General features: G+C 62.0%; 1 protein-coding gene across 5 annotated transcripts in view; it reads left to right on the forward strand.

Annotated features, from left to right (window-relative positions):
• The first annotated feature begins 2,942 nt into the window (after nt 1-2,942).
• Nucleotides 2,943-25,523, forward strand: part of IL6R (interleukin 6 receptor) — a 43,608-nt gene continuing 21,027 nt past the window's right edge. For 2 of the 5 annotated variants that reach the window (XM_044266450.1, XM_044266446.1), the window contains exons 1-6: nt 6,783-6,954; nt 18,419-18,658; nt 19,030-19,153; nt 20,834-21,015; nt 21,238-21,404; nt 21,786-21,927. In XM_044266450.1, coding sequence (XP_044122385.1) covers nt 6,813-6,954; nt 18,419-18,658; nt 19,030-19,153; nt 20,834-21,015; nt 21,238-21,404; nt 21,786-21,927 — 997 coding nt within the window. In that variant the 5' untranslated portion in view covers nt 6,783-6,812. Of the gene's footprint in view, nt 3,102-6,782; nt 6,955-18,418; nt 18,659-19,029; nt 19,154-20,833; nt 21,016-21,237; nt 21,405-21,785; nt 21,928-25,523 lie in introns of those variants that run through there. The other 3 variants (XM_044266448.1, XM_044266447.1, XM_044266449.1) reach the window with 3 other exon arrangements.

Consider the following 25,523-nt stretch of genomic DNA (forward strand, 5'->3'; position numbering starts at 1 on the left):
GCCGCCCTCCGCGGCCCATTCTCAGGGTGCTCATCCGAAAACCGGGGCAGCGGGTTAGCTGAGGAGGGGCTACAACTGGTCCTGGTGTTCTGCCCCCGCAGGCAGGCCCTGCCGCGTCCCCGTGCGCAGCATAGGGTCCTCAGGACCCTGCTCCCTTCAGCCCACTGGGTTCTCATTCCTTCCTGGTGACGTGACACCCCCGTTCCCACCGTGCCATTCCCCTGGGGCGCTGAGTCTCTCCCCTTCCCCAGGGGTGAGAAGGCAAGCACTGGCACCAGGGACCGGGTCAGGGTGAGGACAGGGTGAGGGCGGGTCCCTTTTATTATCAGTGTTTTTCAGAGCAAAGTCTGGAATGTGGTCTCAAGAATTTGAGGGGTGCCTGGGGGGCTCGGTCGGTGACGCGTCTGCCTTCAGCTCACGTCCTGATCTCCGGGTCCTGGGCTCGAGTCCCACCTCGGGCTGCTGCTCCCTCTGCCCCTCCCCTGCTTGTGTTCTTAACTGTCTCTCAAAAAAAAGAAAATCTTCAAAACACCAACAGGGAAACAAGACCGTAGAATCTTGAGTCTCCTCAAGTGCAGCGTTCCGGCGGGGTTTGACGGGGTCTGAGAGCTTGGAGACCACATCCCTGGGGAGGTGAAGGCCCTCGCCACAGGCCAGGCCCTGCACAGCCGTGAGGACACACGGGTGGGCTCTGTGTTGTGTTGGGGCCATCAGGAGGTGATCAGAGTCGGCGTGGGCTTTCGGAGAAGCCCAGAGATGGGCCGCGTAACCCGGCTTTGTGGACGAACGCGTTCCAGGAAGTGGGGAAGAGAGCGGACGCCTTCCTGGAGGAGACGTCCTCATGCGTCTTACGGACAGGCTGGGTGCAGGACACAGGGCGAGGAGCCGTACACAACACTGTAAGAACATAACTGTACTCAAGACATGGAGGTCAGAAAATGAGGCTGAGAGAATAAAGACGGGCCAGATCTTTTCACCGGAACCACCCACAGATGGATCAGCAGTCAGAGGCTCAGAGAGGTGAAGGAACTTGCCCCAGTCACGCAGTCAGCACGTGGCAGAACTGGGATGGTAACTCAATCTGAGTCCAGAACACAGGCTCCCCACCGGTGGATTAGGACGGGAGGCCCAGTTTGGTGTGGGCAGGGCAGCCGGGTGGGGTCTGGGCTTCCCCGTCTGTCTTTAGACCCTCCTCTTTGAGCAGACGGCTTTTTGCGGCTTTCTGGTTCCAGGTGGGCAGCCCGTCCCTCTGGTTATTTTCAGGTGTGCATCTGCTACAGATGGAGGGGAAGGAGCAGCCACAGTGGGAACCACCTCCCAGCCCTGCTGCAACCCCATTTAAAACAGTGGAAGAGAAGGCCAGTGACCAAAAGATCTGCTCTCCAAAGGCCTCTCTTTCCCTGTCTGTGGGTGCGGCTGAAGGAGGCCACGGGAAGCAGCTTCCGCCATGAGCTGGGACAGGGCCTGTGCCTGGTTCTGCCTTGCAGCGCTGATGGGCCTTCCCACGAGACCCAGGTGCATGGGGTCTGGGGCCTGCCTTCCAGAAGCTCTGTCCCTTCATGTCAGGGTCAGTCCACCCTGGGGCTCCAGTCAAGCCATGTGGGTTCCAGCTGTTTGGAAGCTAGATTTGGGGGAGGGTCAGCTTGAAGCCCAAAGCAGAAAAGCACATTTTTTTTTTTTGTTTTTAAGATTTTATTTATTTATTTGACAGACAGAGATCACAAGTAGGCAGAGAGGCAGGCAGAGAGAGAGGGGGGAAGCAGGCTCTCTGGAGCCTGATGCAGGGCTCGATCCCAGGACCCTGAGATCATGACCTGAGCCGAAGGCAGAGGCTTAACCCACTGAGCCACCCAGGCACCCTAGAAAAGCACATTCTAATTTGTAGTTGGTTTTCCAGAAATTTCTCCACCTAGACCTTATTTCAGGACTTTTTTCCTCTTCAAATTGAGCTCTGAGGCCCCCCTATCAGGTCCAGAGGCCCCCGCCCACCCCACCGGGGAGCACAGGTGGGCCCTTTTGAAAAGTCCTTGTGGTTGCTTCTGAAAGGGAGGACCAGTTTCTATCTGTCAGGCGGGGAAGTCTCGCACGTTCCGACCTCGGTGAACACCTGTGGCCCAGACCTGTGTCGGGGGTGTCCCTGTCGTCTCTGGGGTCATACAGATTTTGTTATGTGCATAGGACAGGAGAACACAGTGAAAAGCCAGAGACTCGGAAAAGCGATCAGAGACACAGCAGGAGCGGTCTGGTGCGGACCGGGTCTGGGTGCGGACCGGGTCTGATGGGCCCCCCACAGCGCGCACCCCGGGGGTCAGGCGGGAGCGAGACCCGACCTTGACCACAGCGGGTCTTCCGACGCCCGAGCCTGAGGGGGGGTCCGGTGGGGGAAGCCCGGGCCTCCGCGCTTTTCCGGGCTCCCCGGCGCGTCCGCCGCTGAGCCCCCGCGCCGCCGGCTCCCTCGGGCTCTCGGGTGCCGCTCGGACAGCGCGATCCCGGCCTCGAAACCAAAATTCAAAACCGAGCGCGGCGCTCACTCCCCCGCGCTCCGCCGCACGGTGGGCCGAGCCGGGCCGGGGTCGCCGGAGCCGGGCCGGGGTCGCCGGAGCCGGGCCGGGGTCGCCGGAGCCGGGCCGGGGTCGCCGGAGCCGGGCCGGGGTCGCCGGAGCCGGGCCGGGGTCGCCGTGCGGAGCGGCAGGTGCGGCGCTGCGGCCGGAAGCGGCCCCCGCGGTCGGCTGCGCGCGGAGCGGTTGCGCCACGCGCTCGGCTTTCGTAACCGCGCCCCGGGCCGGCGGGGGCCGCTCCTCCAGTGTCACAGGCGCCGGGACGGTCGGCGGCTCCGCGTCGCGCGCCCGCGGGAGCTGCCACCCAGCCGGGGCCGAGGGAGCGCGGGGACTCGCCGGGCGCCGGGCGCGGGCCCCCGGGGACCACGGCGCTGCCCTCGGGGCCCGGAGCCCGCTCGCCGCCCGCCCCGCCCCGCCCCGCCGCCCCGGGAGCGCGGGGCCTCGGCCGCGGAGGAAGCATGCTGGCCCTGCGCTGCGCGCTGCTGACAGCCCTGCTGGCCGCGCCGGGGGCCGTCGTGGTCCCCGGGGACTGCCCCGCGCCGGGTAAGAGCTCCGCGCGCGCCTGGAGGGCGGGGGCGGCCGGCGGGAGGAAGGGGGGCGGCGCCCCTGTCCCGCGCCCACCGCCGCTCGTGCGCCCCACCGCGTCCTGCGCCCCACCGCGTCCTGCGCCGTTGGCCGCGGAGGCCGCCGCGCTGCCCGCTGCCCCGGGCCCGGCGTGTTCTGGGAACGCCGCGTCCCGAGCCTCCTCCCTGCGCTCCCACGGGTCCTTAAAGGGCAGAGGTCCCAGCGGGGTTGGGGGCGCGGATCTCCCGCCCGGGGGGCCTGTGTACAGGACGGGCAGCCGTGGGGGCCGCGTGGCTGGCTCTGCCCCCTCACCCCGCGCCCCTGCCGCGAAGGGGCGGGTCCCGCTGCCCGCACTGGCCTCGGCAGACCCCGGCGCTGGGCCTTGAACGGGCCTGCGGAGGGCGGCTCGGAGGGGACGTCTTGGGCCGGCACACACGGGGCTCTCCTTCCAGAGAGGAGGGGCGAGGCGCAGGGCAGTGGGCCCTGCTGCTCCTGTTGCCTGTAATCAGCCCTTGGCAGCCAGGCCCTTCTGTGGGCCCTGGCACCATGCCCAGCTGCGTGTCCAGGCTCTCCTCTAGCCCAGCGGCCACTGCTTCCCAAGAAGCTTATTTTAGGCTGCGAGGGCTTCTCTGAGGGGCAGCCTGCAGGTTTCTGGGAATTGAGGGCTCCTGTCCTGGGCAGAGATTCTCAGCCTGATCTCTCTGTCCAGAGAGGACTCCAGAGTCAGAAGCTTGGGGGGTGGGCTGCCTTCTGGCTGGTGGTGCCCCTGGTGCTGGGCGGAGGGACCTAAAGGGGTTCCCTCTGTCAGTGCACAGGGGACCCCTGCAGGGAGCAGTCACCATTGATTGGGGCCGCAGATACCATACACGTCTGTCCCCGTCCTCTGCTGGGTCTAAAATACACTTGGTGCCAGGGAGACAGGTTCACAGAGGCTGGGAAGGGAGGTGGGCAGACCCTTGGTGGAGGCCCAGGCTCCTGGGGCTCCAGTGCTGTATGTCCCCCCAGGAGCAGAGCTGGGGCTGTTTGTGAGGAGGGGAGCTGAGTGCTGGGGCCAAAGGGGCCCACGGAAGGGAAGTGAGACCTGGGCTCATCCCATGGGGGTGCCGGAGGCCTGCAGGGTGGGGTGGAGGCTTCTGTGGTATCTGTCTTCTTCCCAGCCCCCTGCAAGGGGCTCCCCTGCTTGTGACTGTGCACCTCCCACCACGCCCCAGGGCACCTGCCTCAGGGGGATTCCTGCCTTGGCTCCTAAGAAGTTGCGGTCAGTCCCTGTTTGCGTGGTGGTCTCGAGGCCCAGACAGCCCAGGAAAGGCAGAACTGAGAGCTGGGGGAGGAAGTGAGAGCCCAGTTCAGAAGGAAAATGCAGAGAAGCAGAAAATACCCCGCTTTCCTCCCACACCCACGCGGACTCGGCCCGCAAGCTGCGGAGTAAAAACGAAGATATTGTCCAGGAAGCAGGCAGCCGATGAGTGTGCATGTCTCGCCTCGGGGAGGCGAGGGAGCGGCAGAGGCCGAGTTGGGCGAGGGGGGAAATCCGGTGGGTCTCGGGGCGGGGGCTCGCGCGCCCGGAGGCCCGCTTTCCCCGCGGTCAGAGGCTGCCCTCATGGCGGGGCTGAGGGCCCCGCTCAGGGACTTGCTATCGGGGCCCTGCACGGCTGGGACTTGTGTGTTGGGTGTGGAAGGCCTGGACACGGGTGACTCAGGTTCCTGCCGCCTGCTGCGGAGTGCCACGGGGCACAGGCAAGCGCGTACAGCTGCCTGTCTCTCCAGAGTCCTGTCTGGGCGTCTGAACCTCCCTCGAGGCGCGTCTTCCTGCCGCAGCACCTGCCTGCCCTACCCTCACCCCTGTCGGGCCTCCCCAGCTGGGTGGTTTGGGTCTCGGTGTATCAGAGTTCGAGGCTGTGTTGGCTGGATTTTGGCCCCCACCCCAGATCCACTGCGGAGAGAGCTCTGGAAGCGGGGAGGGTCCCTTTCTACACGTGCCTGTGGTTCGCTGGCCAGGATGGCGGGCTCCGGAGGTGCTCAGGCCGCTGAAGGCAGGCCCTCTGCCCTCCGGCTTCTGGTCGCCAGAAGTCTCTCCCCGCCTTGGCTCTGCCCTTGTTTATTCACTTGAGCAAACACTGAGGCCGCGTAAAGCCCTGTGGGGCCCGTGTGGGACCGGCCACCCAGACGACACCCTAAAAGGAGCTTGAACATGGCCAAGAGTAAGTCCCTGAGAGGGACCGAGAAAGCCCCGCCGCCTGAGGCCTGGCGGGGCCAGCATCGTAAGGACAAACTGTCCGGAGGTGGGATGGTGCGGAGGAAGCCCCCGGGGACAGACCCCGGCCCACGGCTGCCGTGTGTGTGAGGGTCCCCGGGGCAGCCATGCGCCCGCACTGTGCCCGCCTCCCCCTCGCCCCGGCCGGCCCGTGTGCCCCCGACCCGGCCTGTGTGCCCCCGTGCTAGCAGTGGCTGGGCAGGTGTGGCTGCTCCATTTACACGTGCTGCGGTGAAGTCAGGTCACAGCCGCCGTCCTCCGTTGCTCAGCAGCGTGAGTGGCCGTTGCCGCCCGGACATGGAGAGTCTCTGTCACTGCGGGAAGTTACCCTGGGCGTGTGGCCGGGTGGAGGGGGACCGTTCTTCCCAAGCCTTCCTGCTGCGGCCAACGCCCCCACCCCACCTCGTTTTCTCCACGGGGGGCAGCTCAGCACCCCAGCTGTCTGCCCAGCGGTGCTAATGGGGAGGCTTCTGCGAGGTTCCCTCCTGGAGCCTCACTCCTCGCCTGGAAAACACAAGTAACAAACACCGAAGCGGTGGTAGTGAAGATGAAAGGAGAGAAGCTGCGGGAAGTCAGCCGTGCGGAGTGGACGTCCCGCAGCTGGCAGTCGGCGCGTTTGAGCAAACTGTCTGCCGGTGTTCCCGACGCTGATCTTAGAGCCGTGGATGCAAACATGAGCGAAACAGACGGAAGTCCCAGGCTCCCTGTGCTTCAGTTTGGGGCCGAGAGTTAAATACGAGAACCCGGGGTTCCACGGTTGGGGTGGTGGGGTGGGGGTGTGGGGGAGGGGAAGCGAGCTGGGTAGTGGGGGACAGGGGACAAGCGGGTGAGCGCTGGGACTGTGCATGTGACGGGCCGTGGAGCTGGCCTTTCGGAGGGGAGGCTCTCCTGGAGAGGTGACATGGGAAGGGGGCCTGAGGGAACCCAGTAGGGATCCCTCTCCCTTCCCCGGGAACTTGCAGCCGCCGCCTCGCAGCACCGAGGGCCTCGTAGGCTCTTGGGCAGAGGGCTCCGTGGGGACACTTGGTGCCCCTTGGACACCAGTGGGGAAGCTGCCATCCAGGTAGGGTCTGTAAGAGAGTGCTTGAGGGCTGAGTGGGCGCTTCCTTTGGGTGTGGAATCTGGGATTCACTCTCTCCTCGGCCATGAGATCCCGCGAGGTCCGTGGCCCTTGGCACGGTCGCTCTTGCCCAGTGTGCTGCTGGGTCTCCAACGGGCCCCGCATTGCCACCTGCCCTCTGCCGGCTCTGCGCATAGGGGTGCGGCCCTGAGGCCCTGCATCCGGGCTGTCCCTCCAGCCCCTGTGCTGTGTCCCTCCGCCTCCCAGCCGCGTTTCCTGAAGTGCGCGCTTGGTCTTCCCTCCCTGCTCAGCGGCACCGCCAGTGCCAGGAAGCGCTGGCTTCTGCCCCAGGCCATGCGCTTGGCCCCTTGCTCACATGGGACAGGCAGGGGGCGGGGGCGGGTTTTGTTGGAGGGAAAGATCAGGTCAGTTTGGGACATTCGGGAACGGAGACTTGGATCGGCAGTGGGAGACGTGGGAGCTGGAGTTTGGGAATGAGAACGGGGCCTGCGCCTGCGGTAGGTCCGTGGCAGCTGTTATTTCAGGCCTGGAGGGTGGCCAGCCTCACGCGTGCTGAGTGTAGCTGGGGAACAGGAGAGAAGAGGTCTGCGGAGCCTGCCCGGGCTGGCCGGGGAGGATGGGACCGAGAAGGGGAGACTGGTGACGTCGCAGGGGGCCAGGAGCGTGGGGTCTGGCAGCCCAGTGGGGACAGCTTGGGGAAGAGGAAGGAGCAGTCCTCGGTGTCCCCCAGTGTCCCAGGGGGCAGGGGCTCAGGCCAGAGCAGGGCTGGGCCCTGACTGGTGTGCCTGGAAACAGGCAGCCCTTGGGTGACCTTCACAGGAGGAGCTGTGAGGCTGGAGGCCGGGGGCTGCCGGGAGGGTTCGTGAGAGCCCCGGTGGAGGGCAGCGTAGGCTGCTCTGGGGGAGGTGAGCTGTAGACGGGGTAGGGCAGTGGGGTGCGCCTTCGCTGGAAAAGTGGGGCCAAGAAAAGGGATTTCTAGAAAAACGACAACTGTCCGCTCGTGTGCGTGCCGCTGGAAACGGTGGAGCACATCGGCGGAGGTGGGAGCTGCAGAAACCGTCCGCGCGTGGGCCAGAGGAGACGGAGGCTCAGCGACGTTGTGGGGCGCCCGAGATCACACAGCAAGGAAGTGACAGGCCTGGCTCTGAAGCCCGCTCTTTGCCCTAAACCACATGTGCTGCCGAGTCCACACCCCTCCCCCCCCGCCCGGCTGGAGGGGACCCTGATGCCAGGGTCACCTTCTCTCTTGCCAGCGCCCACTTCAGAGGCTGAACAAGAGACGATGCCTTGGTGTGGCGGGGGGTGCCGCCTCTTCAGTATTGAACGGTGGGGAAGGCCGCTCGCCAGCCCCCCCAGTTTGGGGCAGGTCGCGTCCAGCCTCGGCAGGCAAGACTTGGACGCACAAGTGGGGCCTGTTGGATGTTACCGATGCCGGGAGCCCATTCGGACGGGAGGAGGGGCGGCTAGAGCCCGAGGACTCCCTTGCAGAAAAGCGGAGGCCACTGGGGCAGGGGCGACAAGAATTGCTGAGCCGCCCTGGCGGCTCCATTGGTGAAGCGGCTTGGTTTCGGCTCGGGTTGTGGTCTCGGAGTTGTGGGATCGAGCCCCGCGTTGGGCTCTATGCTCAGCGCAGCGTCTGTTTGGGATTGTCCCCCCCATCTCCCAACGCCGCTCCTGCGCTTGCTGGTGCGCTCCCTCTCCCTCTCCCTCTCCCCGTATTTCCTGAGAGGTTGGCACGTCTGGAAAATAAGGCTGGGGTTTTAACCTTAATCACCGGATGTGAGCCTCACAACATGGTTTTGAAGTGCGTCATCTTTTTATTTCCAATTTATGGATGGGGGAGTGGGGTGTGAGGAGCCGGAGAAGCCCGAGGTCACGCAGCTTCTCAGTGCACCCTGTGCCCTGCGGCTGGGACTTGGCTCTGAGCCCTGGGCTGGCCTCACCCCTGCAGCCCTCGGACTGGGAAGGAACACAGATTAAGAGCTCGGTGTCGCCTTACAAGCATAGAGGAGTCCTTCCCCCAGTCCCCTGGTGGGCACCTGGTGGCAAGGCTGTGGGAGGACCCCTGCGGGGTGAGCTGCCTGGGGCAGTCTGGGCCACGGGCCCTGGACGTCTGTAATTTCGAGAGCGTGCCCAGGCTGCACCTGTTCTGACCCCCAGCCCCAATGAGCGAATGCCCCGTCTAGACCTTTGCCCAGAGTGTGTTATTAAACTAGCATCTACACAGACAACGGAGTCTGTGTGGAATTAATTTGCATTTACTTTATCTGAGGGAGACTGGGTTTTTCCATGTTTGAGAGACATTTGCATCACCTGTTTCTCAACTTAAGAAATTTGGGTTGTTGGTCTCTTTCTGGTTTGTCAATCAGTGTTTTGACTTTTTGGGGGGGGATTGTGTTTGCCATGCTGATTTTTAAAAATGTAGTTGGGTTTATCAATCTGTACAGCTTCTAGGTGTTGTTTCATACTTAATAAGATCTTTCTTTTGCCAATATTATCTTAAAAGATGATCCCCACCCCGCTTGAAGAGGTTTTTCTAGTTAAATATTTGATCCATTCTGAGTTCATAGACTGAGGCATGAGGTGTGGCTCTGTTTTTCCCCAGTTATAACCTAATGTCCCTTTTCAGTTTAGTGGAAATTATTTCCCCCTGCGCTGGTTTTATTTTATTTATTAATTTAGTTAGAGTGGGGAGGGGCAGAAAGGGAGAGAGAGTCTTTGCAGACGCCCTGCTGCATGCAGAGGGTTGGAGCACACTCCATCCCCGAGAGCACGACCCCGGGGGCAATCTGGAGTGGATCCCTCAGCCCCTGAGCCACCCGGACGCCCTTGCCCCACTGAGTTTGCAGGGCGCCTCTCAGGTCTGCCAGATGCCTAAATGCTTGGGTTTCCCCTGCTTCTGGGTGTGGTGAGCAGTTGGGCCTGGGGTTTGAATGCAGGCTCATCCCTGGCCCAGACTGTCCTGCTGGGAGGGGTGGGAGAAGGCCTGGAATAGGGCTTTTGCTGAGCCAACACTCAGACTGAGCCGCCCTTTTTTTTTTTTTAAAATTTATTGGACAGACAGATCACAAGCAGGCAGAGAGGCAGGCAGAGAGCTAGGGGGGAAGCAGGCTCCCCGCAGAGCCCCGTGGCAATGAGATCAGGACCTGAGCCGAAGGCAGAGGCTTAACCCACTGAGCCTCCCAGGCGCCCAGTAAAAGATTGTGGTAAAGTACACATCAGAGGGATCATCTCAGCCATTTTAAAGTGCGCAGTTCATTAGTGCACACTAAGCGAGTTCCGGTGATTGTTGTCTCTGAGCCATTTCTAGTTTCTCCATGACTTGAGTCTGTCCGGGCACCCTGTGCGGCTTCCCTGGCGGCAGCTTCGTAGGGCACCGTAAGGTTTGGCGGGGCTCGTCCCCTTCTCCTTCCTACCCGCCTCATTCTCGTCCCGCGGCCCTTGCTCACTTTCGAGGCAGCCTGTCTGGCTCTAAAATGGTCCCGACGGTATTTTTCAGGAGGGTCAGGTGGGATTTGCAGATTGCTGTAGGGCGTACCCGCAAGGCCGAGTCTTCTGTCTCAGAGAGGGTGGCAGGGCCGGGGGTCCTGGGTCGGGATTCCAGCCGCATCCTTCCCAGGGCCCCGGGGTGAGCCGGAGGGACGTGTGCGCGGGTGCGTGACCTCGGCCCTAGCTCAGGCCGCGCTGGGACCGCGGGAGCCGACTTCGGGGCCTGCAGAACAGACGAGAGCGCCGGGTGCGGAAGGGCAGCTTCGTGCACGTTCGCCGAGCGCGGCCAGCAGTGAGGCGAGGGACAGGACGCGGTCAGCCCGGCAGCCCCACCGCAGCGCCTCCAGCGAATGCCACGCCGTCGCCCCCGTCCCCCCCAGGGCAGGCTCCTGGCTGACCACCGAGGCTGACTTCAGAGATGGGAATGACTGTGTTGGGGGGGGAGGGGGGGTGGCCGAGGGGTGGACACGACTTGTCCCGGCCACCCTACCCATGGGCCGCAGCCGGCCTGCCGCAGCCCCCACGGGGGGCTCTGGGCCGGCATCCCCAGCCCAGCCCCTTTCTGGCCGGAGGCAGAGTCAGTCTCAGTGGGCCTCTGGGGCCTTTGGGCTGTTAGCCCTGTTTGGTATCTTTTCGTCCAACTAGGTGATAACCTCGGAGAGGTGACCTGGCCAGACCTTCCTGGCTGGGCCTGCGGATTCCCCGAGAGGCCCCAGGGGCGGGAGGACATGTTTCCCCCTGGAGCCAGTCACCACGCAGGTCTGAGAGCCCCTCCTCTGTATGGGTCCCGAGGAGCCTCCTCTCTCTCCCCAGGCAGGGTGTAGTCCACGGTGCGGAGCCAAGGTCAATACCAACTCTGCCAAAGACAAGGCCAATAGGAGCAGGTACAGCTCCGCAAACAGGAGAGGGGAGGGGTGGCGCTGCCGGGGAGGTCAGGGTGTGGGGGCGGGGCCGGCGGCTGAGTTAGAGGAGGAGGCGGGCCTCTCCTGGGACCTGCGGACTTTAGCTTTTGGGCACGTGAATGGGTGACCTGGTGAGAGCAGGGGGGGGAGAGAGAGAGAGAGAGAGAGAGTGTGTGTGTGTGTGTGTGTGTGTGTCCTACAAGCTGCTGCCCTAGGGAAGGTCAGGGTTGGGCCCTAGTCCAGCCGGCCAGTGTGCCCGGGGAGGCCTGCTCCCCTCTGGTCCCTCACACCTGGGACTCCCTTCCTGAGCTGCTGTGGTGGGTGGAAAGGCAGGAGGAGAGCAGGAAGTGACAGGTGGCGGGCAGCCCCGAAAGGGGGGAGCTGGGGGGAGCCCAGAGAGGCACCTGTCCCAGGGGAGAGAGACCCTTGTCCAGACAGACCTGGAGCCCATGCTGTTTGAATCTGGCAGGTTCCCGAACTTGGGTGCCTGGGTCGCCCTGCAGGACCAGCTTCCCTTCCTGGCAGATGTGAGGGGCGGCAGGCCCGGGAGAGCGGATGCTCTTGACGGCTAACGAGCGATTACAGCGTGCGGTCCGGAGAGCTCGGTCCGGAGAGCTGCTTCGGGGTAGATGGAGAGCACTGGGGACGTATTCTAGGCCACCCCCACCCCCGGACCAAATTCTGCGTTTGGATACAGGGACCTGCGCCCTTTTGGATACTTTGCCTCGGCCACTGCCTTCAGTTGAAGGCCTTTATTGCTGAGAAGGAACCTGGTTTCTCAGTGACCTGCCTGAAACCCCGGGCCCCTGTAGCCTGAGAAATCGGAGTCTGTTCTGCGGTGCCAGGGAGGTCCCGACGGCCAGACCTGAGTCCCTGCTCAGCCTCCAGGGCCCTGGGATCGGCAGGCGCCCCCGGCCTCGGTGGCCACCAGCTGCGTGGCGAGCTCACCGCTTACATAAGCGGGGCTGGGAAGCTGACCTTGTTTCTGCTGGCAGCGGCAGCAGAGAGGGCCGGGGCGGAGTTGAGAAATATGTCTCCATGTGCATGTTTTTCTGATTGTTGACATTTGTGAGTTTACTTGAAGAGGAAAAAAAGGAGGAAAGCAGCAGAGCTGTTTGGGTTTTTGGCACCCAACCTGAGGTCCAGAACGGGGGTGGGGGGCCCATTTCCCAGAGCTGTGGGGCAGCGTCCCAGAGAGTGGGGTGGCCGGGACCTGAGGGGCCTGCAGGTGTGGGGCTGTTTGCCGGGGGGGTCACTGCTCTCGAGGACGGGGACGCAGGCAGGTTGTGGGAGCTCCCATCCCTTGGAGCTTTCCAGGGAGAGGAGCAGTGTTGGTCCGCGGGCTCTGGGGTGTGTCTGTCAACTCTCTCCAAACCAAAGTCATCCACTCTTAGGATGATAAACCTGTTGATGAATGACGTGTTTTCAGGCTGGTGTTGTCCGAGGTCGGCAGACACAGATGCGCTTCCTGACCCGTGAGAGCTGATGAGTCCACGAGGACAGATGCTGGGGGCAGGAGTGGGGTCTGAAGGCTCGCTTCACAGTCCAACGGGGGCTTGGCCAGTGGCTCTGTGAGGAGCCCCAGGTTGCCTGAGGAGTGTGGTGAGATGAGGGCGGGGGGTGGGGTGGCCTCGGGCTTCCTGTCCCTTCCCCGTGGGGCTGCCCCTGATCCTGGATGCATGGTTCCTGGTAAGTGGTGGGCCAGCCCTGATGCCGAGGATGGTGGCCGTCGAGGGGGTGTTGCTGGGAGGCTTATTTTCTGGAGTGGACATCTCCGGTTTCAGTCCCGGGGATGTGCTTTTGTGCCCTGTGGGCCCATTGCCTTCGCAGGAAGCTGGGGTGTGGGGTCTGCCGTCCTGCTTTGGACGCCAGCCTGGGGAGGAGCGAAAGAGGCTCCCGGTCCTCCAGTGCCGCCTGCTGTCCCCTGCCTCCGTGGTGCTTGGTGCTGGGGTCTGGGGGACGGCAGGCTCGTTCTCCAGGTGATGGGAGGGTGAATAGAAGGAAGGCACAGTCTGGCTCCTTTTGGGGTTGGGCTGGGGGCTTTGGGCCTGGGCCCTTCCGTCCGCAGAGGCTAGTCTCACCCTCGAGGGCTCCCTGGCCACCCGTCCTCGGTGGCCTTTCGCTTTCTGGTGCCCGTTCCAGTTGTCCCCCCATCAGAGCTCCAGTGGCTGCGGCCCCAGCGCTCAGACCCCAGCTCCGATCCCCCGTCCCCGGACCCCTCTGCGCTGGGGACAGCCCCGGACGGCGGGTGGTACAGGCAGCGGTGAGTTCCCTGCAGGGCGTTGTGGGGTCGGAGGTGCCGCCGTGGACAAGGAGGACGAGGAGGCTTGGCGCACAGTGGTGGCGACTGTCCGTGCTGCCCCGGCGAGGGCTTCCGGCCTGGCCCGTGGTGGCACACAGACGCCCTCGTGTTCTCCGGAGGGCCGGGTGCAGGCTTGCAGCCCTGCCCGCAGACCGCTGAGCTGTGGCTCTGCCCTGCGTGCTCTCGGGTCGGTGCTGGAGTGCGAGGGCCGCCCCCCTGCTGCCCCCTTGCCCAGCGCCCAGCGTCTGAGTGAGGGCCAGGAGGTGCGTCTGGACGGATGGCGGGGCCCCAGGGGCCGTACTCCGCTCGCTCATTCAGGGAGTCCTGCTTGGGGAGGGGCCTGCTTGCTGGGGGGGTCCGGCCGGCAGAGCTGAGGGCCTGGGCTGTAGAGCCCAGCAGAGGCGACAAGGGACAGAGCGTAGAGCCCAGGGATGGGCGAACCCTCTGTGACCCAGAGGGACTTGGCCTGAGGAGCCCGCTCTCTCCCTCCCCGTCCCCTGTGTTCTGCCCCACGTCCCTCCTCCTCCTGAGGCAGAGTAGCTTGGAGAGGCCCAGGCTGTGCTGCTCCTTTGTTTTAAATGCACACGTACTGGTTCTGAGAACCACAAGGCCTACAGATCTAAAATCTGCAAGAAGGTTGAAGGCAGAGAAAGAAGTCACTTCCTGTCCCACCCTCTGGAGAGGCGGGCAGGGCTGAGAGGGGCCAGCACTTCCTCCCTGCAGAGAGCTGGGCCGAGCTCGAGGCCCGGGTGTCGCTGGCCCTGGCTCAGAGGGAGGTGGAGGTCCCCGTGGAGCAGGGTGAGGGCAGGAGGGACGGCCCTGTCCGCCCTGGCTTCAGCTCCCTTATTGTCTTGCCGTCTTTCCTGGCTGAGTATTTGACCAGCCTGCACAGTGTTTTCAGAAGCGAAGCTGACAAAGTGTTCTTCACGGGTTCTAGAAGGAACAGTTTGCACACTTTTTTTTTTTTGAGGGGCCCTCTGTGCTCGCTGTGGGGCTTGAACCCGCAGATGGAGAGTTGCCTGCTCTACCGACTGAGCCGGCCCGGCGCCCCCAGAAGAAACACATTTGGAAGAAGGGCTGGGACAGGCAATAGTTGCCAATGGGTGGTTTATAATTAATCATTCCCTGTTTAAAAAAAATGGTGACTCAGTTTTAAAGACTCAGAAAACCATTACTCAAGCGACTCTGCAGAGGGCGTGGCCATCAGGTGGCTCCTCAGCTCTGCTTTTGTGGATGAGAAAAAAAGCCTTTTTCTCTGCTCTTTCTCGAGCTGCCCCAGTGCTGTGGGCATTGTTAGAGCAAGCAGGGAGGGACCGGCTGGTCACCACACGCGGAGGCAGCTTCCGGGCCAACCTGGGGGAGGGAAGTGGGCAGAGAAGCGAGTCTGCTGGAACTGGCAAGTGCAGAAGCAGGACAGAGCTCCCTCTGGCTCCAGGCTCCTGGTCTGAGGAGCGCCCCCATCTAGGGCGGGTTCCGCGTTGGCCCCAGACCACTGTGTCATCTCTGACCGGCTCTCTTGGCTGTTCCCAGTGGGGAGGCCCTGTCCCTGTGGGTCCCTCTCCAGCACCCTGCATTAGACATGTATTAAGCACCTACTGAGTTCTCTGATGAATGTCTCATAGTCACGGCTGGGGATGGGAGCCGTGCCCTGTGAAAGTGTCAGTGGAAGGAGGAGCCCTGCGCGGACCTTCCCGCAGCCACCCGCGTCTGTCTGTCCTGTCTGTCGCGCTCTGGTGCCTGGTGAGGTCGGATTTCTGCTCATCAGCTGAAGGGGGGATTGGGAAGGTCAGCCCCGACCTGCGTGGTCCTCCGGCGGTTTCCGCGTCTTGGTTCCTGTGTTAACTCTCATCCGAGAGCTGCCTTATCAGGTGGAAAACGGAGAAGCCAAAATGTGGACATGGTGATCAGATGCATTGGATGGTAAAGATAAAATCTTAAAAATAACGAACAAAAGACAGCGGGCCTGGTGGCTCCATCGGTAGGGCACGTGGCTTGATCTCAGGGCTGTGAGTTCAAGTCCCACCTTGGATATAGAGGTTACTACAAAAAAATCTCCAGGGGCGCCTGGGTGGCTCAGTGAGTTAAAGCCTCTGCCTTCAGCTCAGGTTATGATCTCAGGGTCCGCATCAGGCTGTCTGCTCAGCGGGGAGCCTGCTTCCCCGCCCCCACCTGCCTCTCTGCCTACCTGTGATCTCTGTCTGTCAAATGAATAAGATCTTAAAAAAAAAAAAATCTCCAAAAAAAGAAGCGTTGGGTGGGTTTTCTAAACATAGCTTCATTGGGCACAGACGGAAGTCATTGTGGACTCTGGACCGGACGCGCCCATGAGGTGCCCACCAGCGTCCATACGCTCGGCTGCGTGTTCAGTCATGAAGGAACAGGACACATGTGACACACATGCGGGGACCAGCGGCCCTGCTGCGGAGAGTCCTGTGCAAATGACCAGGAGCACATGGGAGGGAGCTGATGCAGCAGACGCTGGAAGCCCCAACCCTCCCTGGGCAGGAGAACCACAGTGGGGGGGTATCGCAGGCACGAAGAGGGTCGCAGCGGGGGGTATCGCAGGCACGAGGAGCGTGAGCTGCGGCTGCTCCTGGATGAGTCCCAGGCCCGTAATGAATGACGAAAGCTCGCTCCAGCAGACTGCGTGCGGACCTTCTATAGAAAGCTTCCAAATCAATCAAGGCCCAGAAAAAATGAGGGGTCTGTGTGCAGTGAACCTATTTTTAACAGTAAAGACAGTTTGCACCCAAACTGGGACACTGCCAAGGCAGGGCGCCTTCCGGGCGGTGGCTGTTTGCACGCTGGGGCTCTCATGGCGGGACGTGTGCTCCTGTGGGTGCGGGCCTCAGAAACAGCATCTGACCGTTACTGAGGGTGCCACGTGCAGGGTGTGCTGTGGCTCGGGCTTCTAGAGCCGTCTGGGCAGGGAGGCACCCTCAGGGGACCCGGGCTTCCAGGGGCTGGGTTGTGCCGCTGTTGGGGAAGCCTGGTTCCCGAGTCCCCGTTCTGCAGTGGGGAATGCATCTCCTGTCTCGAGGATAGGGTCTTTCTGCTGCCAGACAGTGTCCTCCTCCCTGGGGTCCTTCTGGAATATTTGTGGGATGTAGGTCAGAGAGGGAGGAGAAATCAAGGCCGCGGGGTCTAACGAACCAGCCTGAATGGCCCTCCCTGCACGGTGAGATTCGACTGTTTTTCCAGAGTCCAAAGCTCTGGCGAAGAAACCCGGTGAGGACCGGTGGCTACCCTGCCCCTGTCCCCATCCCCGAGTGGCCAGCCTCCGGGTAGAGGGTGCTGGGGAGGGGCGGGTCCGGCTCCAAGGGGTGAAGTGGGGAGGGCTCTTGAAGGCCGTGCCGTGTCCAGCTATCGCTCTGGGGTGCTCTCCAGCTGGGGGTCTCGCTGACCCTTTGTCCCTCTGTCTGCTGCCTGGGGTGTGGCGGAACAGAAAGGACAGCCGCCACGTGGGACGTGACTCCTCCTCCCCGGAGGAAGGCCTTGCGGGTCAGCCCATGGATGCTGGCTCTTCAGGCCGGGAGCTGGGGAAGGTGAGGGCAGTTCTGCCGGGCTTTTCCTAAATCTTTGGCAGGATTTATTGCTGCTGCTCGCTAACAGATGGTTGGAAGGGCCAAGTATGCTTTTATTTTGTTTTTATTAAAGATTTTATTTATTAATTTGAGAGAGAGAGAGAGAGAAAACAAGAGGGTAGAAGGTCCGAGGGAGACGCAGACTCCCGTGGAGCCGGGAGCCCGATGTGGGCCTCGATCCCGGGACTCCGGGATCATGACCTGAGCCGAAGGCAGTCGCCCAACCAGCTGAGCCACCCAGGCACCCCCAAGTGTGCTTAATAAGAAAAATGGCTGTATTTCCTGGCTTTGATTCCCCTAGCTGGGTGGATGCATTGAGTTAATTGGTTGACTAATTTTATCTCTAATTCTGTGACTCTTTTAACCTATACTGAAGGAAGTTCACCTGTTCTTTAATTTCCAGTTTTCTTTCTCTTGCGTCGCACATACGTGATACTTTTCAGGGGGAGGGAGCACATTTGCTCTTTTTTACCTTCCGATTTGCTCCCAAGGGTAAAAACAGCGTTGTCCTGCAGGTTTCGTAGGCAGGAGTGGGTCCCCGGCCAGAGGGGCCGCCGCGCCGCTGTGCAGCCTCCTGACGCCCGCGCGCCCGACCGCGTGTGGAAGGGTCCCCTGCCGGCCTGGGAGTCCCCGTGCGGCCCTGCGCTGGCCGAGCAGCCGGGTGTGTGCGTTCGCTCGGTCGCTCGCCCGCCGGGTGTCCCCTGTCGTGTGCCAGGCAGCGGGCTGGGCCCGGGCACGGAGCAGAGCAGAGCCCAGGCTGTCGATTCCTGTGGCGTTAGGGTCTTGGAGGAAGACGGGGGCAGACGTGGTGACCCTGTGGCAGCGGGTGGGGGCCGGGCGAGGAAGGGGGCGCCGGTGGGGACCTGATCCAGCCGGGGGTGAGGGAAGGCCTGGGGTGGGCGGTATGGAGACGGAGAAGGTCATGGGGAGCAGCGGCGGGGCTCTGTACCCTCGGGCGCAGGGAGAGGTGAGGCCTGCGAGCGTCGGGCCAGGTGGTGGAAGGCCCTGGGCGCCAGGCCGCGTGCTCGGAACTCATGCTGTGGACAACGGCAGGCCCCCGAGGGTTTTCTTTTTTCTTAAAAATTCATTTATTTTTTTTCTTCACTTATACATTTAAAAAATATTTTATTTATTACTTATTTTTAAATTCTTTTTTTTTTTTTAAAGATTTTATTTATTTATTTGATAGAGATCACAAGTAGATGGAGAGGCAGACAGAGAGAGAGAGATGGAAGCAGGCTCCCCGCAGAGCAGAGAGCCCGATTCGGGGCTCGATCCCAGGACCCTGAGATCATGACCTGAGCCGAAGGCAGCGGCTTAACCCACTGAGCCACCCAGGCGCCCCACTTATTTTTAAATTCTTGACTCATTTGGAAGACAGAGTGCAAGCGTGGGGTGGGGGAGAGGCAGAGGGAGAAGCAGATTCTCTGCTGAGCCAGGGACATGGGTCTCCATCCCAGGACCCCGGGACCATGACCTGAGCCAAAGACGCTTCACCTATGGCGCCCCAAGGGTTTTCCGATCAGAGGAGTCAGGTGGCTTCCTGAGGTCCCTGGGGGCCGTGGCTGGGACCAGTGGCTGGGCTAGAGAGGCGTGGGGTTCTGAAGCCCCCGTGACTCCCCGGAGCAGGAGCAAAGCCCTTCTTGGCTGCTGTGGGCTTACCGAGCGTCCTCTCTCTCCACAGAGGTGGCGAGCGGTGCGGTGACCAGCCTGCCTGGGGCCAGCGTGACCCTGACCTGCCCGGGCGGGGAGCCGGGAGACGATGCCACCGTTCACTGGCAGCCCGTGGCCGAATCCCCGCAGGGCAGCCGGGCTGCCGTGGGAAGAAGGCTGCTGCTGAGGTCCGTGCAGCTCAGCGACTCTGGAAACTATTCCTGTTACCAGGATGGCCGCCTGGCCGGAACCGTGCATTTGCTGGTGGACGGTGAGTTGAGAGCTCAGAGTGCCAGGGGACGGGTCCCAGCTGTCCCTTGAAACGCCTGTGATTTCCTTGGCCTGACAAAATCAGGAAGGATCCACGGCCGCCTGCCAGCCCCGAGATGGATGGTGGGGGAGGGCATCTGGCCGGAGGCCAGGGGTTCACAGCCTGATGCCTGGGTTTGGGGCTCCTCTTCCTCCACAGCGTCACCCCTGTGCCCAGTGTCCCTGGTGGTTAGTGTGGTTAATTTTACTACCTTACTGTTGTGGCAAAGATTGTACGAGCGTGTGTGTGTTGGGGAGCTCGGTGTGGTCTTGGGGCTGGCTGGGGGGCTGCAGGGCCGTGTCCCCCTCACTCCGGCTGTGCTCTCCCTTCAGTGCCCCCCGAGGAGCCCCAGCTCACTTGCTTTCGGAAGAGTCCACTCAGCAGGGTAGCCTGTGAGTGGACGCCCCGGCACCCACCCTCCCCGACCACCAGGGCCACGTTACTGGTGAGGAAGTTGTGAGTATCTGGACCAGGCTGTGTGTCTGTCTGCCCCGTCCTTCGGAGGCCCCCGGAGGGGTGCCGGCTCGCACTGGGCGGCTGGCCAGGGGTTCCCAGACTTCACCACTTGGGGATGAGGGAGGGGCTGGGGGGACAGAAAGAGAACGTGTCGGCTGGGCGGTGCTGGTTCGTGACCACGTGACCCGTAGCCGTGGGGGGGGGGAGCAGTGTCCCTTCCCGTGCTCAGCAGATGGAGAGGCTGAGGTCGAGCCATCCATGAACTCACTTTCAGGTCATCTTGCTTGTCGGTGGCTCAGCTAGGATCAGAGCCCCAGTCTGTCTGAGTTTGTTCAAAATGCCAGGTTTGGGGTTGGCTCTGAAGAAGGTGCAGAGGCCCCGAGAGGGCCCGAGCTGGCAGCTCCTGAGAAGTGTGGGGTGTGGAGCGGGGGCTCCGTGGGGCCCGGGAGGAGCTGGGAAGGCTGTCGGGGGAGATGCTGGCCCCGTGTCCTGGTGCTGGTTAATGGAGGTCGTCAGGGTCAGAGATCCGGGCGGTGACTCCAGGGCTTGGTTTCTGCTGGTGTCCGTGTGCCGAGTGTCGTCAGGGGCCGACCTTACTGCGCATTCTCTGCACGACCGGGCCACAGTCCGCCTGCGTGCTGCACGGCTGCCCGTAGGGTAACCAGGACCTCCGGGACGCAGACTCGGATCACCGGTGTCGTCGTTTGGGACCTAGAAGGTGTTTGTCCCCAGACAGGGTGTCCCTCCCTGCCCCTACCTGCCACGGAAACACTGGGCAGGCTCTTGGGTCCCCACGGCAGCTCCTGGACTGGAGCGAGCAGGGCTGCCAGTCCGTGGGGGGAAGGTGCGCGCTGCTCCTTCTCCGGGTGCGCTCGCCCCACGGTGCTGGCTCACCCGTTCTTCCCAGCGCGGGCCCCGGGCTGCGTCCTCACCAGGACGGCTGGAGAGGCGCCCACCCTCAGTACCCTGGTGACCCACCCCTCAGCGTTAGGTGGGGTGGAGGCTCTGACTCTGCCTGGGAGCACACAAGCAGGGGGAAGCTTGTTCTGGGCAGGGGTCGGCCCCTGAATCAGCAGGGACCTGTAGCCCCGGCGAGGGCCGGGTGAGGGGCCGCCCGCCCCTCCTGCGCCCACACACGTCCTAAGTGGCCGCGTCAGGCTTCCAGGCCCGGTGGGACCGTGTCTGACTCACCCTGAAGGTCTGTAGCTGCCCAGAGTTCTCTTCCGGGCTCATTGGCCTCCTTGGGAAGCCGGGGAGCAGGTGCCTGGCTGTTCCATGGGCTGTCCTCGTCCCCGAGGCCAAGTGGTTTCTGTTAGAGACTCAGGGCTGGGGAGGGGGCCTCCCTGGACTCTTGCTGCCCCTCCCTGGGGACAGAGGCCGGAGGCTCCCTCGTCCAGTGCCTTAGGGGCGGGGTATGCTCTAGCTCCGCACTGGGACCTGCCTGCGCAGGTGCTAACCTGGTTGTCTCCCTCTGTGGTCAGCAAACCCTAACATGCCCCCGTGGGGTCGGTGTTACCAATATTCCCATTTCCGAATGAGAAAACAGAGGCTTGGTGAGGTTGGATAATCGACAGAAATCACGAGACCTGCTAAGTGCTGCGGAGCGTGGGGCATCTCAACCTCGCGGCCCCGAACACAGGCGGACGCCGGCAGCCAGCCCGTCCTGTCCTGTGTCCACAGTCAGAGCCGCCCGCTGGGACACTCCCAGGAGCCGTGTCCCTACTCGCAGGGGCCCCGCAAGTTCTCCTGCCAGCTGGAGGTCCCGGAGGGGGACAACTCCTTGTACGTGGTGTCCCTGTGCGTCAGCAGCAGTGCTGGGACCAAGTCCAGCAGCCTCTACCCGTTTAAGGGCTACGGAATCCGTGAGTAAGCTCTTGTGCGCCCCGGCCAGACGCCCCCGCCCCTCTGACGCCCCTCACAGACGGTTGGGGGGCGCAGGGGGCAGTGTGCTGGGCTGCTGCCCTGGGGGCTTCCAGGTGACACGGAGGGGGGGCTGGTCTGGGCACTGGGGCGTCTCCGGCCCGTTCCGGGGGGGACGGGGGCCACGCTTGCCGCTGCATGGAGCCTGCCCTCCTCGCCCGCAGTGCAGCCCGACCCGCCGGCCAACGTCACCGTCACGCCTGTGGACGGAAATCCCCGCTGGCTCCGTGTCACGTGGAGAGACCCCCCCTCCTGGAACTCCTCGTTCTACAGGCTGCAGTTCGAGCTCCGGTACCGAGCTGAGCGCTCGAAGACCTTCACCACGTGGATGGTAAATCCTTCTACGTACGGAGAAGAGTGGCCCTCGGGGTTCCTGGGATGCGACAGGCGTTCTCTGTGGTCGTGGGACTCCCTGCTGTGTGGCGTGGGTGAGGCCCAGGTCCTCGGGAGGCTGGGTCATCGCGCTCAGCACACAGCAGTGAGGATGCTGTGCCCCGCCTTCACCGGCCTGCGAGGATGTGCGTGCCCAGGATGGGCAGCTGGGCCGTAGGCAGGCAAGGACATGGCTGGCAGGGTCCGTGTGGGGGCTCTGGGCTTCTCTGCAGCCGGTCCCTCCCTGCATCTGACAGAGGATGCCACTGGAGGGGGGGCAAGGGCTGTCTGGCTGGTGCCCCCTGGCCTCACCCGCTGCCGCTGGGCCCCCTGCCCGCAGGTCCAGGAGCCCCGGCACCAGTGCACCATCAGTGACGCCTGGAAGGGCCTGCGGCACGTGGTGCAGCTCCGGGCTCGGGAGGAATTTGGGCACGGCTCCTGGAGCCCTTGGAGCCCCGAGGCCAGCGGCACCCCTTGGACAGGTACCGTGTTGGGCGTGGCGGGGAAGTGTCCGCTGTGTTACTGTCCTCCAGCTGGTGCTGTCACAGCGAGCCTGCAGCCACCTGGGTTTGGGAGGGAGGCCGGCACCAGCTCCCGCGTGGGGCGCACACACCGCTTGTGGTGCTGCCGGCAGCTGGAGCCTTCGGCTCTGCTCGCGCGGGTCCCGTTCCTGGCTGCGGAGGCGTGGGCGGGGGATGGGGGGGCCGGGGCATGTAGCGCCCCAGCTTCATGGGGGAGCCACTGAGAATGTGTAGCTGTACTTAGTGTCCACAGTTACTAATGTCTCATTTTTAAAAAGGTGTTAAAGGTGATAAACTGCCTTTGGGGAGTTACTGAAAGTACTGTGCTTGATAGAAAGCGTGAAACATTCCACAAATCTATGAAAAATGATGATTATCCCTATCTTTACCACCTCGAGAAACCCAGGGAGAACATTTCGGTGTGCTGCTTTCCTTTCCTTTTTTTTTTTTTTAAAGAATTTATTTATTTGACAGAGAAAGATCACAAGTAGGCAGAGAAGCAGGCAGAGAGAGGGGGAAGCAGGCTTCCCGCTGAGCAGAGAGCCCGATGTGGAGCTCGATCCCAGGACCCTGGGATCATGACCTGAGCCGAAGGCAGTGGCTTAACCCGCTGAGCCACCCAGGTGCCCCCTGCTTTCCTTTTCTAAGTGCGTGTGTGGAGAACACCGTGAGGCTCTCACGTTACCAGGTGTTTCTCGAAAATGTGTTGTCTAGTAACTGATTAATGTGTTTTTTTTAACTGCTGGCTTTTTTTTTTAAGGTTTTGTGTATTTGACAGAGAGATCACAAGTAGGCAGAGAGGCAGGCAGCGTGGGGCTGGGATGGGGGAGCAGGCTCCCCGCTGAGCAGGAAGCCACTGTGGGGCTTGATCCCAGGACCCAGAGATCATGACCTGAGCCGAAGGGAGACACTTAACCAACTGAGCAAAGTCACCCTTAACTGCTGAAATTCTTATCAAGTTAGTACATTCTCGTGGCCAAGAAGCTGGGAAGGGTTTCTAATACCAGTGCCTCTTGTCCTAACCCTTCCTGTGTCCAGTCCTGCCTCCCAGAGGGAGCTGCTTGGCCTCTGTTTCCCATTCTTCTCCTGGTGCCTACAGAGCAGCAGCCAACACGACTGTTACGTGTTTTTCCTGAGAAAACAATTTAAGACATCTTTGGATTCCTTCCTGTGAAAGCTTAGGATTGAGCAGACCCAGACCCAGTGCAGGAGTTTCTCGGATTATAGTGCCGGGGGGGAGGGTCACCTGGTGTCTGGTTGAATGCTTCCAGAGATGGAGGGCTCACCCCCACTCCAGGAGCCCATTCCGTGGCTCCCGGTGTCCGCGTCCTAGATCGGTGGCGGGCTTCAGCGTCACGTCTCTTCAGCCCGGCAACAGGATTGAGCCAAAAGAGTTGTTCTTAAGTACCAGGTAATTAAAACAGAAAATACGATACCCGTGCATTGATCACGTGTGGGTAAAACAGAAAGCCAGGAATAGAAGTGACGGCCGGGCCCGTCCCCGCCCTGCTGGCTCTCGCACCCGCCCCGGGGAGAAGACGGGCACAGAGAGGCCGGTGCTCCGCCCGAGCGGAGGCTGGCGCACGGCGGCTCTTCCTCTTCCTGCTTCGCCGCGTGACGCCCTTCTTTCCTGTCCTGGGGGAGCCAGAGGAGGCCTTGGTTAAGGAGCTTCTGAACTGGACGCACGTGAGGTTGCAGGCTCAGATCCCAGCTGGTCCTTTTCCTGCCGCTGCCGGGGAGAGCAGGAGGCAGGTTTCTGTCGGACCCTCTTCTCAAAAGCTCCTTTCCCGCGAAGGCCCAGACGGAGCCGGGAGGGCCTAACTGGTCTGGCTCGCTCAGGGAGACCGTGCACATGCATCGGGCCGTCCTCAGGCTAGCCCGTGTTGACCTGTCCGTGACATTCTGTGATTTGTGTACTTGTTGAGCCGGAACAGGCTCATCGTCCGAATGCCGAACCTTCCCGTGGCCTTGGAAGCCTGCGCAGGGGCAAATGCCTGACGGCGTTGTGCGGAGGGAAGGTCTCGGACTGGGGCTGAGGCCTGTGGACCCCCTGCTCAGACGGTCACAAACAGCTTAAGGAATTCTGTGTGTTAGAGAGCTCGCTCTTTGTCTTTAAAAATGTTGGAATGTGGGAAAACACACGTAACTCAACTTGGACCGCCGTAGCCGTTGCTGAGTACCTGTTCGGCGGCGGGAAGCGCGGTTGCGCCGTCCCCCGGCGGCTCCCGGAGCTCTCCTCGCTGCCAAACCCAAACTCCGTCTCCGCTGCACGCGAAGGGGACTGCCGCCTGCTCCCTGCCCCTGAGGTTCGCTCCTCACGGAAGTGCCAGTCAAGGGCTAATGGATGCTGAAGTTAATTTTGGTTCGTGGTTTTCTGGAAAATTATATTTTGATACTTTTAGTTGAAACGTAGAAAATAGAGTAATAATTATTGATAAGATTGTAATGAATCATGTTGAAGTATCTAACCGGGTCATTTCATTAGGGAGCCGGTTGGGCTCGCAGGCTTGAACGGGCGGAGCTGTCTCGGTGGCCCGTCTGTTCACATAGCGCGATGTCCTCGGGGTCATCCTGTCGCAGCAAGTGTCCGAGCTTCCTTCCTCTGAGGCTGAGGCCTGTTCAGGGCACAGTGGCCCACGTGTGGCACGGGCACTCACCTGTGGACGGCCCCTTGAGCTGCCTCGCCTCTGGCCGCCGTGGCGGACGCTGTGGTGAGCGCCGCTGGACAGCATCTGTCTGGGTCCCTGCTTGCGGATCTTTCGAGTAAATACCCAGAAGTGAAACTGCTGCCTCACACAGTAGTTCTGTTTTTAATTTGTTGAGGAACTACCACACTGTTTTCCTCCGTGGCTGCACCATTTTACATTCTTACCGGCAATGCACAGGGTTCCAATCACAGCCTCCTCCACACTCGGGATTTTCTGTTCTTTGGGTTTGGTTGTTGGTAAGAGCACCCCCGGGGCGTGAAGTGGGTGTGGGGCTGGTCTGCGTTTCCATCAGGAGCTGTGATGTTCACCATGTGTCCGTGTGCTTCTGGCCCATTTGTGTGTCTTCCTTGGAGACCTGTCTTCTCAGGAAGCAGTTCTTTCTCACGTGAGCCCCACCCTGTCCTCTGGGGTAGACGAGTCCCCACACAAGTCCACTGCTCTGCTCTTCCGAAGTTCTCGGCGGCTCCCGGAGGACCCGTGTCTGCTCAGGTGTCTCATCCCTGGCTGCTGCGTGGAGAGCCTGCGCACTGGTCTGCCCCCTTCCTCCGCACCTGGTGTCCTTGGTGGCTGTCCCTCTTCAGATTACAGACGTTGTCCCCACAGTGGGCGGCGGTAGAGCTGGGCCACCTGGCCAGCACTGGGTCCGGTTTCTTTGGCTTTCCAGCTTGGGGTGGCTGTGCTGCTGTGCCTTGCTGCAGTGCCTGCAGAGGCTTGGACAGGATACCTGGGGACATCTCCCATCAGCGGCTGAAGCCTTCGGGACCCCTTTCCTATGCACATGTGGTTTTGGGGGATCCTTAGAGCCCCCCAAGAGAGAAACTGGCTGCCCCCCTTGCTGAGGGCAGTGGG

Source organism: Neovison vison, chromosome 10 (assembly GCF_020171115.1).
Source record: "Neovison vison isolate M4711 chromosome 10, ASM_NN_V1, whole genome shotgun sequence".
NCBI lineage: Eukaryota > Metazoa > Chordata > Mammalia > Carnivora > Mustelidae > Neogale > Neogale vison.